The sequence below is a fragment of the Ceratotherium simum genome, chromosome 21 (genome assembly GCF_057802395.1).
Source record: "Ceratotherium simum simum isolate JZ-2026a chromosome 21, ASM5780239v1, whole genome shotgun sequence".
Classification (NCBI taxonomy): Eukaryota; Metazoa; Chordata; class Mammalia; order Perissodactyla; family Rhinocerotidae; genus Ceratotherium; species Ceratotherium simum.
In genome coordinates this window covers 23293323-23315134 of record NC_141920.1, presented here as the reverse complement: position 1 = coordinate 23315134, position 21812 = coordinate 23293323, and the positions used below count along the sequence as shown (strand labels likewise).

The 21812-nt window shown below is 42.8% G+C and overlaps 1 protein-coding gene across 5 annotated transcripts in view; it reads right to left on the bottom strand.

The window, feature by feature from the left end:
- NDRG3 (NDRG family member 3) overlaps nucleotides 1-21812 on the bottom strand; it is a 77790-nt gene that overhangs the window by 30523 nt on the left and 25455 nt on the right. For 3 of the 5 annotated variants that reach the window (XM_087445316.1, XM_014787466.2, XM_014787467.2), the window contains exons 3-8: nucleotides 19741-19776; nucleotides 7669-7774; nucleotides 6501-6621; nucleotides 4631-4693; nucleotides 3237-3297; nucleotides 1834-1920 (exon numbers count right to left, since the gene is read on the bottom strand). In XM_087445316.1, the coding sequence (XP_087301442.1) occupies nucleotides 1834-1920; nucleotides 3237-3297; nucleotides 4631-4693; nucleotides 6501-6621; nucleotides 7669-7774; nucleotides 19741-19776 (474 nt within the window). The remainder of the gene's footprint in view (nucleotides 1-1833; nucleotides 1921-3236; nucleotides 3298-4630; nucleotides 4694-6500; nucleotides 6622-7668; nucleotides 7775-19740; nucleotides 19777-21812) is intronic. The other 2 variants (XM_087445315.1, XM_087445318.1) reach the window with 1 other exon arrangement.

Genomic DNA, 21812 nt, shown 5'->3' with positions numbered 1-21812 from the left:
ATTTATTTATTTTTATTTTTATTTATTTGTTTGTTTGTTTTTTTGTGAGGAAGATCAGCCCTGAGCTAACATCCGTGCCAATCCTCCTCTTCTTGCTGAGGAAGACCGGCTCTGAGCTAACATCTATTGCCAATGCTCCTCCTTTTTTTCCCCCCCGAAGCCCCAGTAGATAGTGGTATGTCATAGTTGCACATCCTTCTAGTTGCTGTATGTGGGACGTGTCCTCAGCACGGCCTGAGAAGCACTACATTGGTGCGCGCCCGGGATCCGAACCCGGGCCGCCAGTAGCAGAGCACGTGCACTTAAGCACCAAGCCATGGAGCCGGCCCCCTGAACAGATTTTAGATAGCATTCTATCTGGATAGCAAGTTCTATCTAGATAGCAAATATCTTCATTTTTTAGATAGCAAACATCTATAATCCATGCGTCTTGGGGAGCAGTAGCACAGATAAACTATTTGGGTTCATTGAAGAGAGTGATTCATTCATTCATCTCACTCATGAAAAGAGTAAAAATGCAAACCACAGATTGGGAGAAAATATTTACCTGTACTCAGCAAAGGACTCCTATGCAGATTATGTCAAGAATTCTTACAGATCAATAAAAAAAGAGACCAACAACCCAAGATAAAAAAAAGGGGGGGGGGAGGGAACCACCGGACAAAAGACTGGAACAGTCACTTCACAAGAGGATATTCAAATGGCCAGTTTTAGAACAGGTGCTCAACATCATGGGCTCTTAGGGAAACACAAATTAAAACCCAGCATTATTTACCCCTAAGCATAGCTTAAAATTAAAAAGACAGTACAATTTTATTAAAAATTGTTTTTGAATAACTAAAGCTATTTAAGTAATGGGTTCCATATAAAAACAAACTAATGTTACAGATAAAACTGTTCATCTTTTATAAAAATTAAAAGGACTGACTATCAAATGTTGGTGAGGATGTGGAATAACTGGAACTTTCAGGCACTGCTGGTGCGTAAATTGGCTCAGCACTTTGGAACATCGGCAGTATCTACTAAAGCTAAGCACACAACTGCCCTATGACCCAGAAATTCCATCCTAGGTATAGACCCAAGAGAAACGAATGTGTATGTCTACCGAAAGACATTTGTAAAAGAACATGCATAGGAGCTTTATTCATAATAACCAAATAATAAACAACTCGTTTTGTGTATTCACACACAAGACTACTGAACAACAATTAAAAAGAACTACTGTTGGGGCCGGCCCCGTGGCTTAGCGGTTGGGTGCGCGCGCTCCGCTGCTGGCGGCCCAGGTTCGGATCCTGGGCGCGCACAGACGCACTGCTTCTCCGGCTATGCTGAGGCCGCGTCCCACATACAGCAACTAGAAGGATGTGCAGCTATGACATACAACTATCTACTGGGGCTTTGGGGGGAAAAAAATAAATAAATAAAATTATATAAAAAAAAAAGAGAACTACTGCTGCACACAATATGAATGAGACTCACAGATGACGAATGAAAGAAGCTAGACACAAAAGAATATATATTCTATTCTTCCAATTTTATGAAGTTAAGAATAGATTAAACCAATCTATGGTGACAGAAGTCAGAATAAGACAGTTCTTTCTGGGAAAAAATTAATTAAGGAAAAGGCACAAGGGAATCCTCAGAGCTGGAAATATTCTGTTATATTGGCTGGGTGATTACATATGTAACATATGTAAACATCCACCAAGCTGTATACTTAAAACTTCTTGCCCTTAACTGTATATACCTCAATGAGAAAAATAAAAATAAGACAGATAAGCCATTTTGAGAAGGGACCAAGAGATGAGCCAATGGACACCATTTGGTGCTTACTTTGGAAGCTGCCCAGTCAATCCAGCCTTTAGCACACGGGTCAATGTTAATGAGTACAAGGCCTTCCACAAACTCTGGATGATTGAGCTGAAACATGAGACAAAGACAACAGTATGAAAGTTCACTCCCAGTATTCTTCTAAAAACATTGCAGCATGGTTAATCAATTCTTACTATGCCTTAATGCCTCAGATTTGAAAGTAAGACTTCAGAGAGGTGCTAGGGAGGATATCTGGGAAAAAAAAAACAGCTCTTTAAATCTGACTTAGTGGGCTGGCCCCATGGCATAGCGGTTAAGCGCATGCGCTCTGCTGCTGGCGGCCCAGGTTTGGATCCCGGGCGTGCACCTTAGCAACGCGTGTCAGGCCATGCTGTGGCAGTGTCCCACATAAAAGTGGAGGAAGATCGGCCAGATGTTAGCTCAGGGCCAGTCCTCCTCAGCAATAAAGGGGAAGATTGGCAGATGTTAGCTCAGGGCTGATCTTCCTCACAAGAAAAACAAAGAAATCTGACTTAGCATCTGGAAATCCAGTTTCTTAAATTGCTGTCAAATGATCTTGCCTTGCAAGGATCTAGGGGGGAAGACATGCTTTTCATTTCTACAGCAGAGGAAGGCACCTGGTGTGTCTGTAGTTGTTAAGCTCATGGTGGGTCTTCCCTGCTGGGGAAGTGCCCTTGGAACTACTTGGCATCAGTGGCTGCTGAGGGACTGGCTACTTCACACTCATATACCTTAGTTCCCAATAGGGGCTTCTGAAGTTATTTTTGAAACCATATGAATAGGCGATACCACCCCCAGAAGACTATCCTATCACCCAGGAGGCATTTGAAAAAAAGTTCCTTAAATAAAAATCAATAGGAACATTTGTATGTAAACTCAAAACTCTCTAGCTTACTTTTCCCCGTCTGATTACACTGATCATGCTCACTGTAGAAAATCTGAGAAACAGAGAAATTATAAAAAGCAGAAAATAAAATCTCATATGATCTTACCACACAACATCAATCCCTGTTAATACTTTGGTATATTTCCTCCCAGTCCTTTCCTATGACTATGACCAACTACGTGAATCTGTATTCTAACTTTTTTGTTGACGTTATAATGTATGCGAATCACATATCATTACAAGCTCTTCTTACAAAACGTTAATGGCTGTACAAAATTCCATCATAAGTATCCTCTACGAATTACTCTTTATTGATGATGTACTGCCCGCATTTGTGATTTTTCAAGTACTATAAATTAAAAGCAAGGCTTTATACAAACCTATATCTGGAGCCGACAGAATTTACAGAAAAACTGACATGAGACCCACACCAGTACCTGGTTACTTAACACAGTGATAAGAGCTGTGACCCAAGTAGTGCCTCAAGGGTATTGAGACTAATCTTCCATGTACTTACCGCAAATTTGCTGAGGATGTAAGCTCCAGCTCCAACTCCAATTCCAATGATGCTTTTCAGACTGTGAATGGGACATACCAAATTGAAAGGGTTAACTCATGTGGAGGTAGCATGGCATAATGGAAAAAATACAACTGGGTTCACATCCTGGCTCTGACGCTTACTGGATGTAGAATTTGGTCAAGTTTCTTTAACTTTCTGAGCCTCGTTTCTCTATCTATAAAACAAAGATATGACCACTTACTTCTAAGCTGATCTTAAGAGTTAAATGAAATATGACTAAAACTTGTGAGTCATCCTTGACAGCTCAACACTTCTATCACCTCCATGTCCGACCCATCAGCAAGTCCTATAAAGTCTACTTCTGAAACACTCCCATCTATCTCCACCTACTTCATTCCATGCCCCTCCCCCCAAAAAAGAACCCAGTACCATTATCTCTTGCCTGGACTGCCGTCATAGTTTAACCGGTCTCCCTGCCTTTCCTCTTTTACTCCTCTCCAACCCATTCTGTCCACAGCTAGAGTAATCCTTTTTAGAAAATTTTAACAGCTTTCTTTCTTTTTCTTTTCTTTTTTTTGTGAGATCAGCCCTGTGCTAACATCTGCCAATCCTCCTCTTTTTTTTTTTTTTTTTTTTTTGCTAAGGAAGACTGGCCCTGGGCTAACATCCGTGCCCATCTTCCTCCACTTTATATGGGACACTGCCACAGCATGACTTGCCAAGCGGTGCGTCGGTACGCGCCCAGGATCCAAACCAGCAAACCCCGGGCTGCCGCAGCGGAGCGCGTGCACTTAACCGCTTGCGCCACCGGGCCGGCCCTTAACAGCTTTATTGATGTTCAATGTGGATACCTAGAGTGATCATTTTAAAAGACTAAATGGATATCATTTCCCTGCCTAAAACCTTTCAATGTTTTTTGTCATTCGAATAAAATTCCAAATTCTTACCTGATCTGTGAGATCTACGAAATATAGTCTTTGTCTATTTCTCTAATTTCACCCCATGCCCTCCTCCCACTTGCTCATTTGGTCCAGGACTTTTGAACATGTTATCCCTTTTGTCTGGAATCCTCTTGCCCTGGCTCTCTGTCTAGGTAGCTCCTTTTAATTCTCCAGGTCTCAGCCTAACTGACAGCTTCTTAGAGAGGCATTTCCCAACTAGCCTTATCTATATAGATCCTGCCCTTATTCTCTATCACAACACCCCCACTGACTTCTTCTATAGCATTTTAGTTGTGATGATTTGTTTCCTTGTTGATTATTTCCCCCACTAAGACGTAAGCTCCACGAGGGTAGTGACTATTCTGTTTTGCTCACCATCATATCCCCTAGGTCAGACACATAGTAGAAAGTCAATAAAAACTGTGTGAAAGTACTACAGAATGAACCTACCTTAAGTGGGTAAGAATAGGAGGCAGCATTTCAGCCAACTCATCCATTGTGGGATACTGGTACCTGAAATCCAGAAGGATACCTCCTGAATGAGAATGCACCCATATTTCCCAATCACTACAACAGCTAGAAAAGTACAGGATTCTTAGATAAAAGCATGCCCTTTACCAAAGACTCAAAGATGCCTGGAAACAACTGTGGCATGTTGTGCTACTCTATGATTACCATGCGAAGAAGAAAGTAAAAGAACCTACATATTTCTATATCCTAAGGAGCAGTCTCTGGGATCAGAGGAAGCCATTTGAAAACAACAGGTCATATGGCTCTCTCTCAGGGTATTTCCCAATTCCTAACAATCACTTCAATTGGGGTTCAGGCTCAGTAAACTTCCAGCAGTGACAGTCAACTCAGGAAGCGGCTCTTGGTCTGCTACTTATACTTGGCAGCTAAATGCAAAAGTAAACAAAGCTTTACAAGTCCTAAGCACACAATCACAAATCCTGGGCTCCGCATCATGAATGCTGACTTATTTTCCTTGGGCCATAGGATAACATGGTTACTTTATTATTTGCTTTTGAATTTCGCTCATGATATGAAGCACTGGATCCTAAGATGGTATAGTGAGCCCAGGAACAGACTCAGACTAGGAATCCAAGAAAAGCAGGGAGCATCCGCAGAGATCACAGAGCCAAAGACGGAAGGGATCTTAAGACAACCTCCTCTATATGAGGCAGGGTCTGGTCTACATCTGACAAGCTAGTCAGCCTGCCTCTGCTTGAAACACTTTAAGCGATGGAGCGCTCTTGAGCCATCTGTGCACAAACTAGAAAAAAGGAACTGGATTTAAATCTTTTTGGATACAAACTGGTCACTAGCCAATTTATATTTGAGAGACAGAATAGCTTGGACATAGTCAATAACATGGATTCTAGAGCCAGACGGCCTGGGTTAAAATCCCAGCTCTGCTACTTATTTGTTATGTAACCTTGGCCAAGTTATTTAATATCTCTGGACCTTAGTTTCCTCACTTGTATAATAGGAATAACAGTGAACCTATCCTATAGGGCTGTGAGGGTTAAATGAGTTAATAAACGTAGAGTATTTAAAGCAGTGTCTGGAATATTGTTTGAGTACCATATAAGTGTTAGCTATGATTTGTCTGCAACGGTCTATTTCACGGCAGTCACCGGCAAAGGCACCTCTGGAGATGAGTGAAGGGAGAGGGGAAGAATTAGCATGCCACAGCTTGAGCTTTCACCCTTCCTCCAGGGTCCTCTCAATAATTACTCTGTCCAGGGAAGAGTTAGGGGAGACTGTGGATCCGCCACGCAAAGCAGGCTCAGAATGAGGCTGAGAGCGCCAAGCCCAGTCAAAATGCAGCTCTACCTGACAGGGCAGCTTCTCAGAATAAATGGTTACACAGATATTCAAATACCTGTCACCAGTTGGGAGGTAAGAGTGGGGAGGTGCTCCCAGGAAGCTCAGAGGGATCTGAGTTTGGGCCCAGGTAGTTGGGAGTTGCAGGGAGGGGCACAAAAATGACAGATTTAAAACAGATGAGGAAGGGGACAGATAAAAGACAACAAGTGGGTGTTCCAGACACATGCCTTGTAATTACAGGGAAACAGGTTTCCGTCTATGGAGAGCCACGCCTGGAATGGGAAAACAGGCAGTTTTCCTCAAAAAATTGTATCTAACAGTCCTCTCGTAGTGAGGAGAGAAAATATGAGGATGGTTGGTTGATAAGTATAACCTGTAGGCTGTGCTGAAATCAAGTGGGAAGGGAAGCACACACTACTTCTCCTGCTGGAGCTCAGTCACTTGCTCTTCTGAGTACACGTCTTCCAGAAGATCTCACTTGTGGCCTTACCCTGTTGGGAAAGAGGGTGAACCTTCCTGCTGGCCTGGGGCATCCACATGACAGACAGCAAAGTGTTGGGTGATCTCCTGCATATCCTCAAAGTTAAAGAACGTATTGAAACAGGATTTATCTGCAAGAGTAAAAATACTCATAAGTTACAGGCTCTCCATTTCTCCCCAATTTTCCTCTACTCAATCAATTATATATCCTCATCCTCTTTCACTCCCTTTTGATCACTGTTCCACGAAAGTGAGGTGTCTGAACACTCTGTCTGATTCAAGCTGCCCTAAAGGCTGAATACCAGACGTCTCAATGACTTGAAAATGACAACCAAGTCTCAACTCTACAGAATGTCCACAAAGTGGAAACCAATCCTAGTGTTGCAGAAAATAATCTTACATCTATAATGCTGTCATTTCTCACGCACCTAATTCCCATATCCGATACACAGACTCTGACTATATCCCAAGAATCTGGCTAGAGTGAGTATCTTGGCCTGCTAACATTCACCATGTGGAAGACTGTCCCTTGGCAAAATTGCTGGGGTGTAGGGAGGGGCTGCTGCTTCAATTTCTACCCTGTTAGTAAAACCGCTTAAATCACTTCTCATGCTAAGGAGGTGATAAAACCTCCAGTGCTAGACTGTAGCCTCAAATGCAGGCCATCTCGGGAAACATGGGAGAAAACACATGTATACAGACTCCGTGTGCCTGTGGCTAGGGTCAGAATCTTATACTACCATCTAGAAAAATCCACTTAAAGTCACTGATGACAGGCTGTAGCAAGAATACTTATACGAACTCAGTGACGGGCTCACAATCAAGTTAAGTTCAAACTCTGGATTTTCTAACCTGAACTATGAAAAAACCAAAGAAGTATAGACTTATAAAAACAAACAAACTGATTTCAGTTCTATTTTTTTAATCAGTTCATCAAATAATCTTCAGTCCTTTAGCAGATATGATGCAAAGGAAGATATAATTCCAGCATCCCCCAAAACGCATTCTCCTGCACACTTTCCCGGGAACTGTAATCCTGCCATTAACATACGTAGCAGGGAGAAAAACCTATGCTCTTTTAGAATACGGGGGTCTCGTGTGTGTGTGTGTGTGTGTTTTTAAATATACAAAGATTAAGTATGATAATAAAAAGAGAAAGCATAAAATCAAATACATACGATTGAGGCCAATGTCATGATATGTCAGAATAACTGGTCTGTTTCCCTTCGGTAGGCCTCTTATAGTGACGTGGATCACACCATGAGTTGTTTCTATGTCATGTTCCTGTAACAAGAAAATGTAAGGTCTCAGCAAAGCCAGAACAGACCTCCCAGGTTGCTGAAGTTTCACAATACCCGATTTACCGCTATTTCCCAACAGCTGGGGCAGAACATATCACTGAACTCTAGGCATACCAGAGAGATGTTACATTATACAGAATATTCCTACTTTCTAATTCCTTCCAGATAAACAAACAAACAAACAAACGAGGGAAACATACACCTTCTTAGCCACAAAGCTCACTTTCTTAAGTAGGGAAAGTCAAGGATCTGTTGAGAATATATTTGCAATTGGCTATGGAAAGGAAATCAGCAAGTTGAGTAAGGAGCCAGGTAAGACCCGGGGAAAGAAAAGTTAAGGAAGCAGAAGATAAGAAGTTATTGGGTAAAAAGCCAGAGGCGTCAGAGCCTCTAAACTCATGTACAGCAACTGATAAGTTCAGTAGACACCTATGGGTGTATCTGCCTAAAACATCTCTCTCCCCTTTCCTGGGAGCTGACCTTCCGTGTCACCCATACATTACAGGAGTGGCTCCTGGCCACCATATTTGTAGACTGTAACCTTATGGTCATGGCTTACTGGAGTCAGGTGGGCATCTGGTCCATGCTGGGTCAGCATCCTTCCCTGAGAATTTGTAATTGGAACTAAGAGATTCTATACTTGGCTTGGTTCTTCTCTTCAAAAAGAGAAGTAAACTTGGGAGCTTCTAGTAGGCATTTCCTGCTATTCCTGCTCTAATTCCTAGTTCTAGCTGCATGTGCTCTTAAGTTCTGAGATATCCCTGGATTGCCTCTGGTTTAAACTAGCTTGAGTGGGTTTGTTTCCTGCACCCCAAAGGATCCTAACCAAGGCAATGACTAAAGTTTAAAATACAGTCAGAGGGGCCGGCCCGGTGGCATAGCGGTTAAGTGCGCACGCTCTGCTGCGGCGGCCCAGGGTTCGGATCCCGGGCACGCACTGACGCACCGCTTGTCAAGCCATGCTGTGGCGGCGTCCCATATAAAGTGAAGGAAGATGGGCACAGATGTTAGCCCAGGGCCAGTCTTCCTCAGTGAAAAGAGGAGGATTGGTGACAGATGTTAGCTCAGGGATAATCTTCCCGACACACACACACAAAAAACAAATAAAATACAGTCAGAGCAGAGCTCAGGAACTGAATAAACTCAAATAGAATGCAATCTGAGTTGCTGGGACCAGCACTAAGAATGGTTGGATAGACCAAAAAAAGAGACTAGAAAAGTTAACTGAGATTTATTCTAGTCTTCTTCAATGTCTACATTTCTCAAAAATAAAAAATTATCATGCTCAGCCTAGTGAATTTTTGCAAAGTCCACACCTATCTCAGAAAGCCTTACAGTAGATAAGACAAGATTAACTCTTATCAATAAGAACCCTAACAAAGGCAAAGGGCTTCCAACTTAATTTCCTATCTAATAATGAACCTCATCAGAGCTTCGGTTTCTTCTCTGATATGGGACACAGAACAATCTTAGTCTAATTGAACATCAACGTATCTCAAAGCACAGGAACCAGGCTGGAGCAGATATCTCTATCAAATCAAACCACAAGTGACTCAATATTTCTGATCTTCTCTATTACTGCTACCTCCTATTCAAAGGCTTGAAAAAGAGAAGTAAGAAAGGAAGGAGAGAATTCAGACTTGTGAACTGGCTATGAAATAAAGTATAGAGTTTGGATGGGAGGAATATAAGGACAAAAATTCCTGTTACTGTATGAGCATTTCTCTTGTAGTAATATCAGACTTACTGAGGAACCCTCCTACCACCACCAAGCTCGTTCATTAAATGCTACAGTATTTATTCAACCCCTACTACCAGACCCTCGACTGAACTCTGGGGATAAAACAGTCAACAAGAGAGATGTGATCCCTGCTCTCACAGAGATTATGTTCTAGACAGGGAGGCAGACAATTAACACACAAATTAACCAACCTATAACACTAGCTTGTAATAAATGCTATGAAAGAAATAAACAGAATGCCGTGATAGAAAATTGAGGAAGAAGACATTAACTCTATTAGCAGTCAAGAATGTGAAAATTAAATTCAATGAGATGCGACTTCATACACATCAGAATTGCAAAAATTTTAAAGTCAGACAATGCCAGTGTTGGCCAAGATGTAGAGAAATAAGAACTCTCATACACTGTTGGTAGGCATGTAAACCGGAACTACTACTCTGGAGAACAATTTGGTAACTTCCAGCAAAGTTAAGAGGTGTCTATCCTTCCACAGTTTTATTTTTAGGTTAATCTAAAGAAATTCTCAAACATGGTCACACACACAAAAAAGTTATGCACAGAGATGTACACTGCAGTCTTATTTATAATGTCAAAAAAACTGAATATAGCTTAAATATTCATCAATAGAGAAATTGATAAGTGAATTATGACATATTCATATAATGAAATACAGGTAAAAATGAACTAAAACTATAAGCATTAATACATAAAGAAAATCTTGAAAAAACAACGTTGAGTAGAAATGCAGAAGGATATGTATATAATATACCACTTTAGTAATAAAAAAGCAACACTATATAGATTGTATACATTTACATACATACATTTAAAGTGTAAAAACATGGAGGAAAAGGAATGTACACTAACTTTAGGACTTGTTTCCTTCCAGGAAGTGACAGATTCAGAAAGGGAACTTGTGGGGGCTTCAATCTCTCTCATGTTTTATTTCTTGAGAGAAAGAAAGAATAAAGAGGGAGAAAGGGAGAAGCTAGCCCCTGCCAGAGGGGTGACACTACAAGAGAACCCAAATTGAAGAGAATGTGCACCAATTTGTCATCTTGACAATCTAGTTGCTGGAGCCTTCCTTCTGTCATATCATTCAATAGAATCTTGCTTAAGTATTCCAGGTTGGCCTCAGCTGTGCTACTGAGAACCGAGGGAAAAACCAGTCTACACTCCGGCCCTAAGATCAGCAGGACCTCCCGAGGCCAGGTAACTAGTGGGGATAGTGTACCTGTGGGTGGAGTGGGGTGCGGGATAGTGAGCTGTCAGGGAAGTTCAGGAGAAGGATGATGAAAAGGGAGATATAACAGATGGGGTAAAAGAGAACACATTAAAAGTAGATAAAAGGGCCGGCCCCATGGCTTGGTGGTTGGGTGCGCGCGCTCCGCTGCTGGCGGCCCGGGTTTGGATCCCGGGCGCGCACCGACGCACCGCTTCTCCGGCCATGTTGGGGCCGCGTTCCACATACAGCAACTAGAAGGCTGTGCAACTACGACATACAACTATCTACTGGTGCTTTGGGGGAAAATAAATAAAAATTAAAAAAATAAAAAAATAAAAAACATAAAAGTAGATAAAGGAACAGGGCAAAGTATCTACTTTGTCATCATTTCATAACCTGGACAAAAGTCAGAGTTAGGATCGGCTTATAGCCAAAGAGAGAAAGACAAACACTGCATGATTAAGTGGAAGATAAACTAACACACGGACAGAGAGAACTGTTGGTGGTCACCAGGGGCAAGGGGGGTGCGGGGTGGGCACAAGGGGTGAAGGGAGGCATTTACATGGTGACTGACAAACAATAATGTACAACAAAATTTCACAATAAAGAAAAAAATTGGCTTATAAAATTTCAACTTTTTAGGAAGAAATCAGCCTCTATCTGCCCATAATATGCCCTTAAATTGTGTAAGAGCCCAAGTATCAAAGGGCCAAGAGTCCTGGGTCCTATTCACCAGTCCTGTTGCCATATTTGGAGCAATGCTTGGTTGTCAGTGTCTCATATAGTTTCTCTTCATTTTCAAAGTATGTGAATGTAAATGTTCCTAGCAGAGTAAAGAAAATGAAAAGAAAGGAGACATTCACCATCATGCAGACTCGTAAATACATCCTTGGTGACCTTGTGTGTGAATAGCTTGAACAGGTCTTTATCTGGAGATGAGTGTGCAGAGACCCTGGCTATGGAGCTGACTCACTGGTCAGGCCACTGCAGGGGTGATGCTGCTGCCACCTTTCTGCTTCAGCCAACTACCATCTGCTTCCCAGGCTGCTTCTGCAGCTACTCACCCCTCACCCCAGCATTCTAGAGGCTGTGATGACACAATGAGGGCTCCAGGTAGTGTCTAACAGGCTCTGCTCATAGATCCTTCTCAGCGCTCTCAGATTATCTACCATCTCCAAGGCCGTGTACTTCTTGAACATGATCCCTTTCTCCAGGCTTATTAAACAACCTGAAATCATATTGGTCCCTGACACACTTCTCCATCCAGGACTGCAGCTCCCTTTTAATCATAGAGGTAGTTCTAAGAGTCTTTTTAAGAATTTAAGAGTTTAGGATATTACCATTATTTGATAATAATCAACTTTCACCTTTTTTCTGAGTCTTCATCCTTCAGCTAAATGTGTTGTCATCAGAATTACACAATCTGACTTGTCATATCTCTCTGAACTCAGTTAAATTTTGATCACTTCATGCCTGTTAGTACTTCTTCCTCTCCCTGGCCAGTCTGGAACACATAGGTAAACTTTATGACAACATACTCTTAGAAATGTCAACATTTTTATTACTATAAAATTTTATTCTGTTTCTAATTAAGCAGACTACCGTATAAGCCTTGGGTATAGTTTTTGTTATTATACACGAAATTTTTTTTTAATAATTTTATTTATTTATTTTTCCCCCCCAAAGCCCCAGTAGATAGTTGTATGTCATAGCTGCACATCCTTCTAGTTGCTGTACGTGGGACGCGGCCTCAGCATGGCCGGAGAAGCAGTGCGTTGGTGCGCGCCCGGGTTTCTGAACCCGGGCCGCCAGCAGCGGAGCGCGTGCACTTAACCGCTAAGCCTCGGGGCCGGCCCAGGAATTTTTGATATAATACCCCTACTACCTTACTTCTGTGTAGCAGTATAAAAGTTCATTTGCATAACCTCATTTAATCTTGTAGTAAAAGAATCTGCCTCCACACTTACTCAGCCTTCTGCCTATCAGCAGATTATGTTTTCCTTTTTAAAGTTCTATAATACATTTTCCCTGACTCCAGGCTCAGCTCTCTCCCCTCTTACCTCTTTCAGCCTAGTTCACTAGTTCACACTCATTCAGACATCTACTTCTACTTTTCAGCCACCCACAACTCTCAGCCTTCTCATAAATCATGCTCTTCATTTGAAAGCTTCTTTTGCAATATGTCAACATACAATCTATATTTTCCTCCTTCAAAGACAACTCCAATATCTTCTTCACATAGCCTTAGTTAACAATGAGGAGAGGGCCGGCCCTGTGGCTTAGTGGTTAAGTGCGCACGCTCCGCTACTGGCGGCCCGGGTTCGGATCCCAGGCGTGCACCGACGCACCACTTCTGCGGCCATGATGAGGCCGCGTCCCACGTACAGCAACTAGAAGGACGTGCAGCTATGACATACAACTATCTACTGGGGCTTTGGGGGAAAAATAAATAAAAAAAACAAAAAACAAACAAACAAAAACAATGAGGAGAAAAAGAGTGAATGATAACCCACAAGCAACAGCCCAGAACACCTTCAGAACATGCACTCTCTAAGCAAGTCCAGGTAGGAAGAGGTCCAGGTCTGGCTAGCTCAAACACCCCACTCTCTGGACCACAGTGAGTGGTTCAGGGATGTGCATGTGACCCCCCCACCACGTGACCCATGCTGAACCAACAAAAGTCCGCCCCTGGCCTTTTCCCTGGAGTGACAGGTAAAGATCTTCTCTTAACAGTAAGGCTGCTAAGCTGGAAGGATGTGAGTTTTGGGCAGCTGGCAGCCATCATGCTTATGATGCGACAGAGCTTGTCTGAGAAATAAACTCTAGTGACAAAGGAAAAGACAATTGAAATTGGGAGTGGTGATAAAAAAGACCTTAGCTTTTCCTATAAGATTTTTTCCCCGCAAATGAGAATAAAGTCATCTATATCCTTAGAACTTAATAATCAACCTCCCTTTTGCCCCCACCCTCCAATAACAACAACAAAATCAAACCAAAAGTAGGGGGGGCGCATCTCAAGGGAGGAACTGTGGACAAAGGCTATCAGAAAGGAAAAGCACAAAGCAGAAGTAGGGGTAGGTCAGCAATAATTCCAGTTTTCCTGGGGGGGGGGGTGGCATACAAATGGAAGCAGTGGGACAAGAGGCTCAAAGGTGGACTGGGGCCACCTTCACATCCTTCAAGGCTCGGGGAGGAGCGTGGAACTGATCAAGTTCTCTAACACAGATTGCAGCCGGTGGCTGAATCCCAGCTCTCTCCAAACACCTCTTTTCTATGGAAGGAACTTTCAGGATATTTATTTCACTTAATTCTTATTTTGTAACAATGTCCATTCACCAAGTGATCTGCAAGAGTTTAAAGCTCTTTAAAGCCCTTTAGGAAAGGCGTTAACATACATACATTTGAATTGTGGTACTAAAAACCAACCCTCACAGTTGGCTTCTACAAATCAATCCTCTAAAGAGCTACTGCAATTAAAGAGCCAGCATGAAATTCCTCATCCCTTGGCCATGCCTGGATTATCCCTAGGAGCAAGAACTCCATTCTAGTGAGTTCACTCCACTATCAGCCTCTCCTATAGGCATGATATATCCTGGCAGACAGCAGCTTTTCACTCTCCATTAATATTTATTGAGTATCCCTCTGGTGGAAGTGGAAAGGAATTTGACAAGATATGCCAAGAGCCTTAAATATGCTCATTCCAGGAATCCATCTAAGGAAATAATCCAAAGCGTAGATAAAATTTATGCACAAAAATGTTCAGTGAACTGAACATATAAGCAATTTAATTTCCAAAAATAATGGAATAGTTAAGTCATGGTATAGCCATATGATGAAATAACAGACAGCCATTAAAAATTATTTTTATGAGGGGGCCAGCCCAGGGGCGCAGAGGAAGTGCTCGCACTCTGCTTCGCAGCCCGGGGTTCGCAGGTTCAGATCCTGGGCATGCACCGACGCACCGCTTGTCAAGCCATGCTGTGGCGGCGTCCCATATAAAGTAGAGGAAGATGGGCACGGATGTCAGCCCGGGGCCAATCTTCCTCAGGAAAAAAGAGGAGGATTGGCATCGGATGTTAGCTCAGGACTAATCTTCCTCAAACATACACACACAAAAAAAATTATTTTTATGAGAGTTTTAAAATGACACGAAGCAGACTGGCCTGGTGGCGCAAGTGGTTAAGTGCTTGTGCTCCGCTGCGGCGGCCCGGGGTTTGCCGGTTCGGATCCCGGGTGCGCACCGACGCACCACTTGTCAAGCCATGCTGTGGTGGCGTCCCACACAAAGTGGAGGAAGAGGGGCACGGGGTGTTAGCCCAGGGCCAGTCTTCCTCAGCAAAAAGCGGAGGATTGGCAGATGTCAGCTCAGGGTTGATCTTCCTCACAAAATAAATAAATAAATAAATAAAATGACATGGCGGGCCGGCCCCGTGGCTTAGCGGTTAAGTGCGCGCTCTCCACTACTGGCGGCCCAGGCTCGGATCCTGGGCGCGCACTGACACACCGCTTGTCCGGCCACGCTGAGGCCGCGTCCCACATACAGCAACTAGAAGGATATGCAACTATGACCTACAACTATCTGCTTCATGCTGGCTCTTTGGGGAGAAAAAGGGGAAAAAATGAGGAGGATTGGCAATAGATGTTAGCTCAGGGCCAGTCGTCCTGAGCAAAAAGAGGAGGATTGGCATGGATGTTAACTCAGGGCTGATCTTCCTCACACACACAAAAAAAATGACATGGAAATGAGATTGTGTTCTAATATTAAATCAGAAAAGGGGATACAAAACTGTACACCCAGTGTGACCAACCATATAAATCAAAAACTTATTTTTATAAAAATTACACACACAGGGCCGGCTCCGTGGCTTAGCGGTTAAGTGCGCGCGCTCCGATGCTGGCGGCCAGGGTTCAGATCCCGGGCGCGCACTGACGCACCGCTTCTCCGGCCATGCTGAGGCCGCGTCCCACGTACAGCAACTAGAAGGATGTGCAACTATGACATACAACTATCTACTGGGGCTTTGGGGGAAATAAATAAATAAATAAATAAAAAATGTAAAAACAAAAATTACACACACATATATCTCAACACTAAACATATTAACATGCTTGTCCCCAGGTTATAGGATTATGAGTTTTTCTCAAGCCACTTTATAATTCAGTGTGCTTTCCAAATATTCAACTATGAGGATGTATTCTTTTGATAACCGGAATATAAAAGTAAAAACTGTAAAGAAATATAATAACATATGGTTATCTCTAGCTAGCAGGATTATAGGTAATCTTTATTTTTATACTTTTCTGAATTTTCTAAATTTGTTTCTGATTATACACAAGATAAGTCTTGTTTTTTTAAAGCAATATATCATATACACAGAGAAGCTATAGCGTCTGTCTCAGCTCTAATTCCAAACTTTCAAATAGTCTCACAAGGAGAGGAGAATTAAGCAGCACTGAAGTAGATAAATGGACAATAAGCCTGCTGATTCACTGTTCCAACCAGCAATAGGTCCCTTTCTCCTTTCTCATCAATTCTAAGCAGGTCACCTCTAATCACCCCTTCCCTCGTCACTCTTATATCCAAATATAACTGTGGGGCCGGTCCTGTGGCTTGGTGGTTAAGTGCGCGCGCTGCAATGCTGGTGGCCCGGGTTCGGATCCCGGGTGCGCATCGAGGCACCACTTCTCCGTCCATCCTGAGGCTGAGTCCCACATACAGCAACTAGAAGGATGTGCAGCTATGACATACAACTATCTACTGGGGCTTTGGGGGGAAAAATTAAATAAATAAAATCTTAAAAAAAAAAAAACAAAAAACAAATATAACTGTGTTTGCCTCAGAGGAGCTGTATAGCAATGAAATCACTTAGGACAATCAAAGAACCAAAAGAAATGGTACCCTTTTAATTACACTTTCAATTATTGAGGGGGGAAAGAAAGCATGTAGTTGATTAGTAAAGAATATAGAGGAGGAAAAGGCTGTTCAGACTGAACTTGTGAGATTGGTCGATGATGCTAAGATAACTTCCTGGGATATCACCAAAGATTACTTAAAGATTTTCTGAGGCAAGGCAGAGATCAGAAGGAAGTCCTGATTAAATGGCTTCAGTTAACCTCTCACTGCAGTTATGCTAATGGACAACACCAACGCCAAGGCTAAATGCCTTTCCATTTAGTGACAATGTCAGCTTTAGATTTGTTCTGATTTGTCTCCTAATAATGCCCAATGGTCTCTGGGAAGCCTTCAGGCTAACCAAGCCCTTCTAGACTTCTCACATCACAGTTCATATGCCAGAGGTCTTCTATCAGCCTGTCGCTAGAATCCCAGCTTCCTCCAAGTCTCCAGAACATAACATAAGCCTTTAACAAAGAGACAGACGAGCATGGTGGTAGGAGAGCATTCACAAGCGCTGGAAGGGGGAAAAAGGAAGGGCCTATGGTTTCTTCCTCTTTAGAACACAAAGAACGCTTACATTCAAAACCAGTGACAGACAGTAACAGTGACAAACACTTGCCATCATTCTATTTGTATCAGAACTGAACTAAAAATTTTATTTTATGAGGCTAGAATATGTCACTATATTAAAGTTTCACCCAAAATATCAAGAATTTTTGTCAGACTATTTTTAAGCCTTAATATTAAAGAGTGATTCATAATTATATTTCTAAAACTCCATTTCATTTATATCTAAGATTATTGATGTGCAAAAAAAATCCTAAAGGATATATACCAATTTATTAACATTGGTGAAATAACCAGTGATTTTCATTTATTTACTTTTTGTTTCTTTCTTATCTGTTTCACAATAAGCATGTAAATTTTTATATTCCAATTGTCTTTTTTGGGGAGGAGGTACTCAATTTGATGAAAATAAATATTTCCACACTTTTAGGTAGGAGTATACATATACTATTTCTGGAATTCCTCACCTTGAATTTTACTGTCACCCTCTCTCAAATGATCTCCTTCTAGGTAAATTATATCAAATATTAACAGCAATCAAGTTCAACTGGTTCAACCTAGGATCCAAACCATAACTGGAGTTAGATCACATTAAAAACAACTAAACCCAAACTTGACTGACACCACTTATCAAAAAATATGACTTCTTGTTTTTGAGCAAAGGACCTATAGCAAATGATTCCCTAACAGCACTACCTGCTTATGTTGTATATATAAAATACCAAATAGTCACACCAAGAGATGTTTGACACTGGGATTCAGAAATCTGTAACAATGCTATGAGCCTGCTCCTTCCAAAGTGAGTCTCATCTGTCCTGCCAAGGAACCTCAGCTTTACATACAACTCAACTCCTTTCAACATCTCAGCTCTGGACATTTCCAGGTGGGAAAGAAGAGGCAATGGGTTCAGGAAGAACGGGGTTGTTCAACTGTAATTCCACCCAATGGCAAGTTATAAAACGTGATTCTCAATTTCCTCATCTGTAAAACAGGGACAATAAAAACCACCTCGTGATATTGCTCCAAGGACTGGAGATGATGCATGTTTATCAACAGTAGGTACCCAATAAATTATGACATAACTGGTCTGCCTATGAGATAGACATCAGTTCTTCCTTTTGATGCTAATGCTATAGGGAGATTCCAATGTACTTAACATAAACGCATACCTGAAAATAACTATTTGCCTGTGGGGATACAGGTTGGCTGAATCCTGGAAGCAAAGAAGTTGGTTTCCCAGCACCTTCCTTTCCTGCTTAGGACCCTCTGAGTCTACTTCACGTTGCTTCTGCTAGCCACTGCTATGACATCTATCCCAAAAGTGGGAGAGTCGGGCTGCAACGGGCTTACAAGGTTCCCATTTCCATGCACTCATTCCTTCCTCACGTTTCTTTCAGGGCCAGTCAATTGACAAAGTAGGTAGATGGAGAGGTCCTGGTTCATTTTATTGATTTTCAAATGGCAATAGAGGACCGGCCCCGTGGCTTAGCGGTTAAGTGCGTGCGCTCCACTACCAGGGGCCCAGGTTCGGATCCCGGGCGTGCACCGACGCCGCTTCTCCGGCCATGCTGAGGCCGCGTCCCACGTACAGCAACTAGAGGGATGTGCAACTATGACATACAACTATCTACTAGGGCTTTGGGGAAAAAAAAAGGAGGAGGATTGGCAATAGATGTTAGCTCAGAGCTGGTCTTCCTCAGCAAAAAGAGGAGGATTAGCACAGATGTTAGCTCAGGGCTGATCTTCCTCAAAAAAAAAAAAAAAAAATTGGTAATAGAGCTACAGGCAAAAGCAGACTAGGAAGAATATCATTTAAGAAAACATTAATGAGGGCCGGCCCCGCGGCTTGGCGGTTGGGTGCGCACGCTCCGCTGCTGGCGGCCCGGGTTCGGATCCCGGGTGCGCACCGACGCACCACTTCTCCGGCCATGCTGAGGCTGCATCCCACATACAGCAACTGGGAGGATGTGCAGCTATGACATACAACTATCTACTGGGGCTTTGGGGGGAAAATAAATAAATAAATAAAATCTTAAAAAAAAAAAAAAAAGAAAACATTAATGAGTCAGGCTTAATTTTGCATTTCCAAACATAAAGCTAAGAGAACTCTGCATTTTGTATTAATAACACTTAATTAGTCTTTTTCTTTCAGGAAAAGATTTTGCTGTCAATAAGTCTCCCCTCCAAATTGCCCCTCCCCCACCTTCTCTGCAGTGAGGTGACAACCTTCCACTTGACACCTGTGACTGGGGTTTCCAATATCATCTGAGGAAAGGAGATCTTAATCACAAAGAGACAGCTCAACCCAGTAACCTACAATCATAAAGCAGGCACCTGGCATGCAGTTTTAAACACAATAGCAAATCATTTTCAATAAACTTGATCCAATGACCATAAGAACAGGAAGGAGCCATGATTAGCTACGAAGAGAGATCCACTTCTACAAGACCACCAGCACAGGGAGGGAAGCACTGCAGAGATCCTGTACACAGCCCTCCTCGGTGCTTGTACAGTCCTTACCTGACAGTCAAAGTCCTGGAAGTTTCGTGTACCATTCTGTCAACAGAAGGCAGAAAACACAGTCAGTTTCCCATGTGGCTTCCCCAAATGTGCAGCAAATTCAGTTCACGGTGAAAGCAGTCTATATGCAGCCTTTTGGTTGCCATAAAACTAAAATGGTTCTCATCGAAACGCTTCAGAGGCTGGGTGGGTTCCCAACATGCATTAGTAAAAGGTGAGTCTGGCGGGCTTCCTGTGAAGATAAAGGAGAGGAGCCTGGTTTCCCAGTAAAGCTTATAACTTCTTGCCTCCCTACCTAAGGAGAGCAGTGAGAAACTGTGGGAGAGGGTGAAACACGGACCAGAGTCTAAGAGCACACTCACAGCCCACAAAGGAAGTACCTGGAGGACAGGAGTTGGAGGCCAACCCTGAGAGGTGCAAAGGAGGGCAGGAGCCAGGGTGCCCACAACCAGGAGTTCAAGAAAGGATCAAGAAGAGGAGAAAGATATAGATGGATCAGAAACAGAAGACTTGAAATTTAACAAGGAAGAAAGGCAGTGTCACTGAAGGAGGGAAAGAAAGACAGGGTTCCTAATACACCAGCAGATCTGTTACCTCCCATGAAACTGCTGATAGGAAAGAAAGACAAATCACTGAATCATTGAAAAAGCAGAACACAGTCAAAAGATCCAAGGAGAGGGGCTGGCCCAGTGGCGTAATCATTAAGTTCCCATGCTCCGCTTTGGCGGCCCGGGGTTCGCGGGCTTGGATTCCAGGTGCGGACCTACACACCGCTCATCAAGCCATGCTGTGGTGGCGTCCCACATACAAAAAAAAAAAATAAAGGAAGACTGGCACAGATGTTAGCTCAGTGACAATCTTCCTCAAGCCAAAAGAAGAAGATTGGCAACAGATATTAGCTCAGAGCCAATCTTCCTCACACACCACACACACACACACACACACACACACACACACACACACAAAGATCCAAGGAGAAATCATCAAGTTTCTGAAAAGAGATTATATCATACTAATGTTTGATTGACAAAAAAAAAAAATCAATGACAATGACTCAGAGGCATTTTTGTAGCATTTCAGATGCCAGATTTGCAAGAGTATGACATAAGAGTATAAAAAGAGTAATGAGTGATGTATTTGGGAGGGAGAAAAACCTTCTGACTTGATTTTTCATACAGCAAAGCCTTTCCCCTGAAAAAAAACCTCATTATTTAGAAACTGTATTATTATAACATCTCTCTTCCGACTGCAATGGCTTCCAGAAGGTGTGGAGTTGCTAATAAGCACCTTCCCAAGAGCTGCTCCTCCAGAGAACATCTAGAAACCTGATCCTAAGGGAGTACTAAGCAGTCCCATCCTCTTCAGAAGATCCTCTTAGAAATAGTTCTGGGTAGGGGCGGGCCCCGTGGCTTAGCGGTTAAGTGTGTGCTCTCTGCTGCTGGCGGCCGGGGTTCGGATCCCGGGCGCGCACTGATGCACCGCTTCTCCGGCCATGCTGAGGCCGCGTCCCACATACAGCAACTAGAAGGATGTGCAGCTATGCCATACAACTATCTACTGGGGCTTTGGGGGGAACATAAATAAATAAATAAAATCTTAAAAAAAAAAAAAAAAAAAAGAAATAGTTCTGGGGCCGGCCCGTGGCTTAGCGGTTAAGTGCACGTGCTCCGCTGCTAGTGGCCCGGGTTCAGATCCCGGGCGCGCACCGACGCACTGCTTCTCCGGCTATGCTGAGGCCGCGTCCCACATACAGCAACTAGAAGGAAGTACAGCTATGACATACAACTATCTACTGGGGCTTTGGGGGAAAAAAATAAATAAAATTAAAAAAAAAAGAAAAAAGAAATAGTTCTGTATCCCACCACCCACACTGCTAGCAGGACAAAACAGAGGGGTTAACACCACAGCTCTGTGTAGTAAAAAATCACCCACAGAAACAAACTGTCCCCCCCATGAGAGGAACTGGCAGAACCAGCTGGGATGACCTAGAGCGGCACTATCCAATACTGCAGCCATTAGCCATATGTGGCAATTTATATTAAAATTAATTAAAATAAAAAATTCAGTTTCTC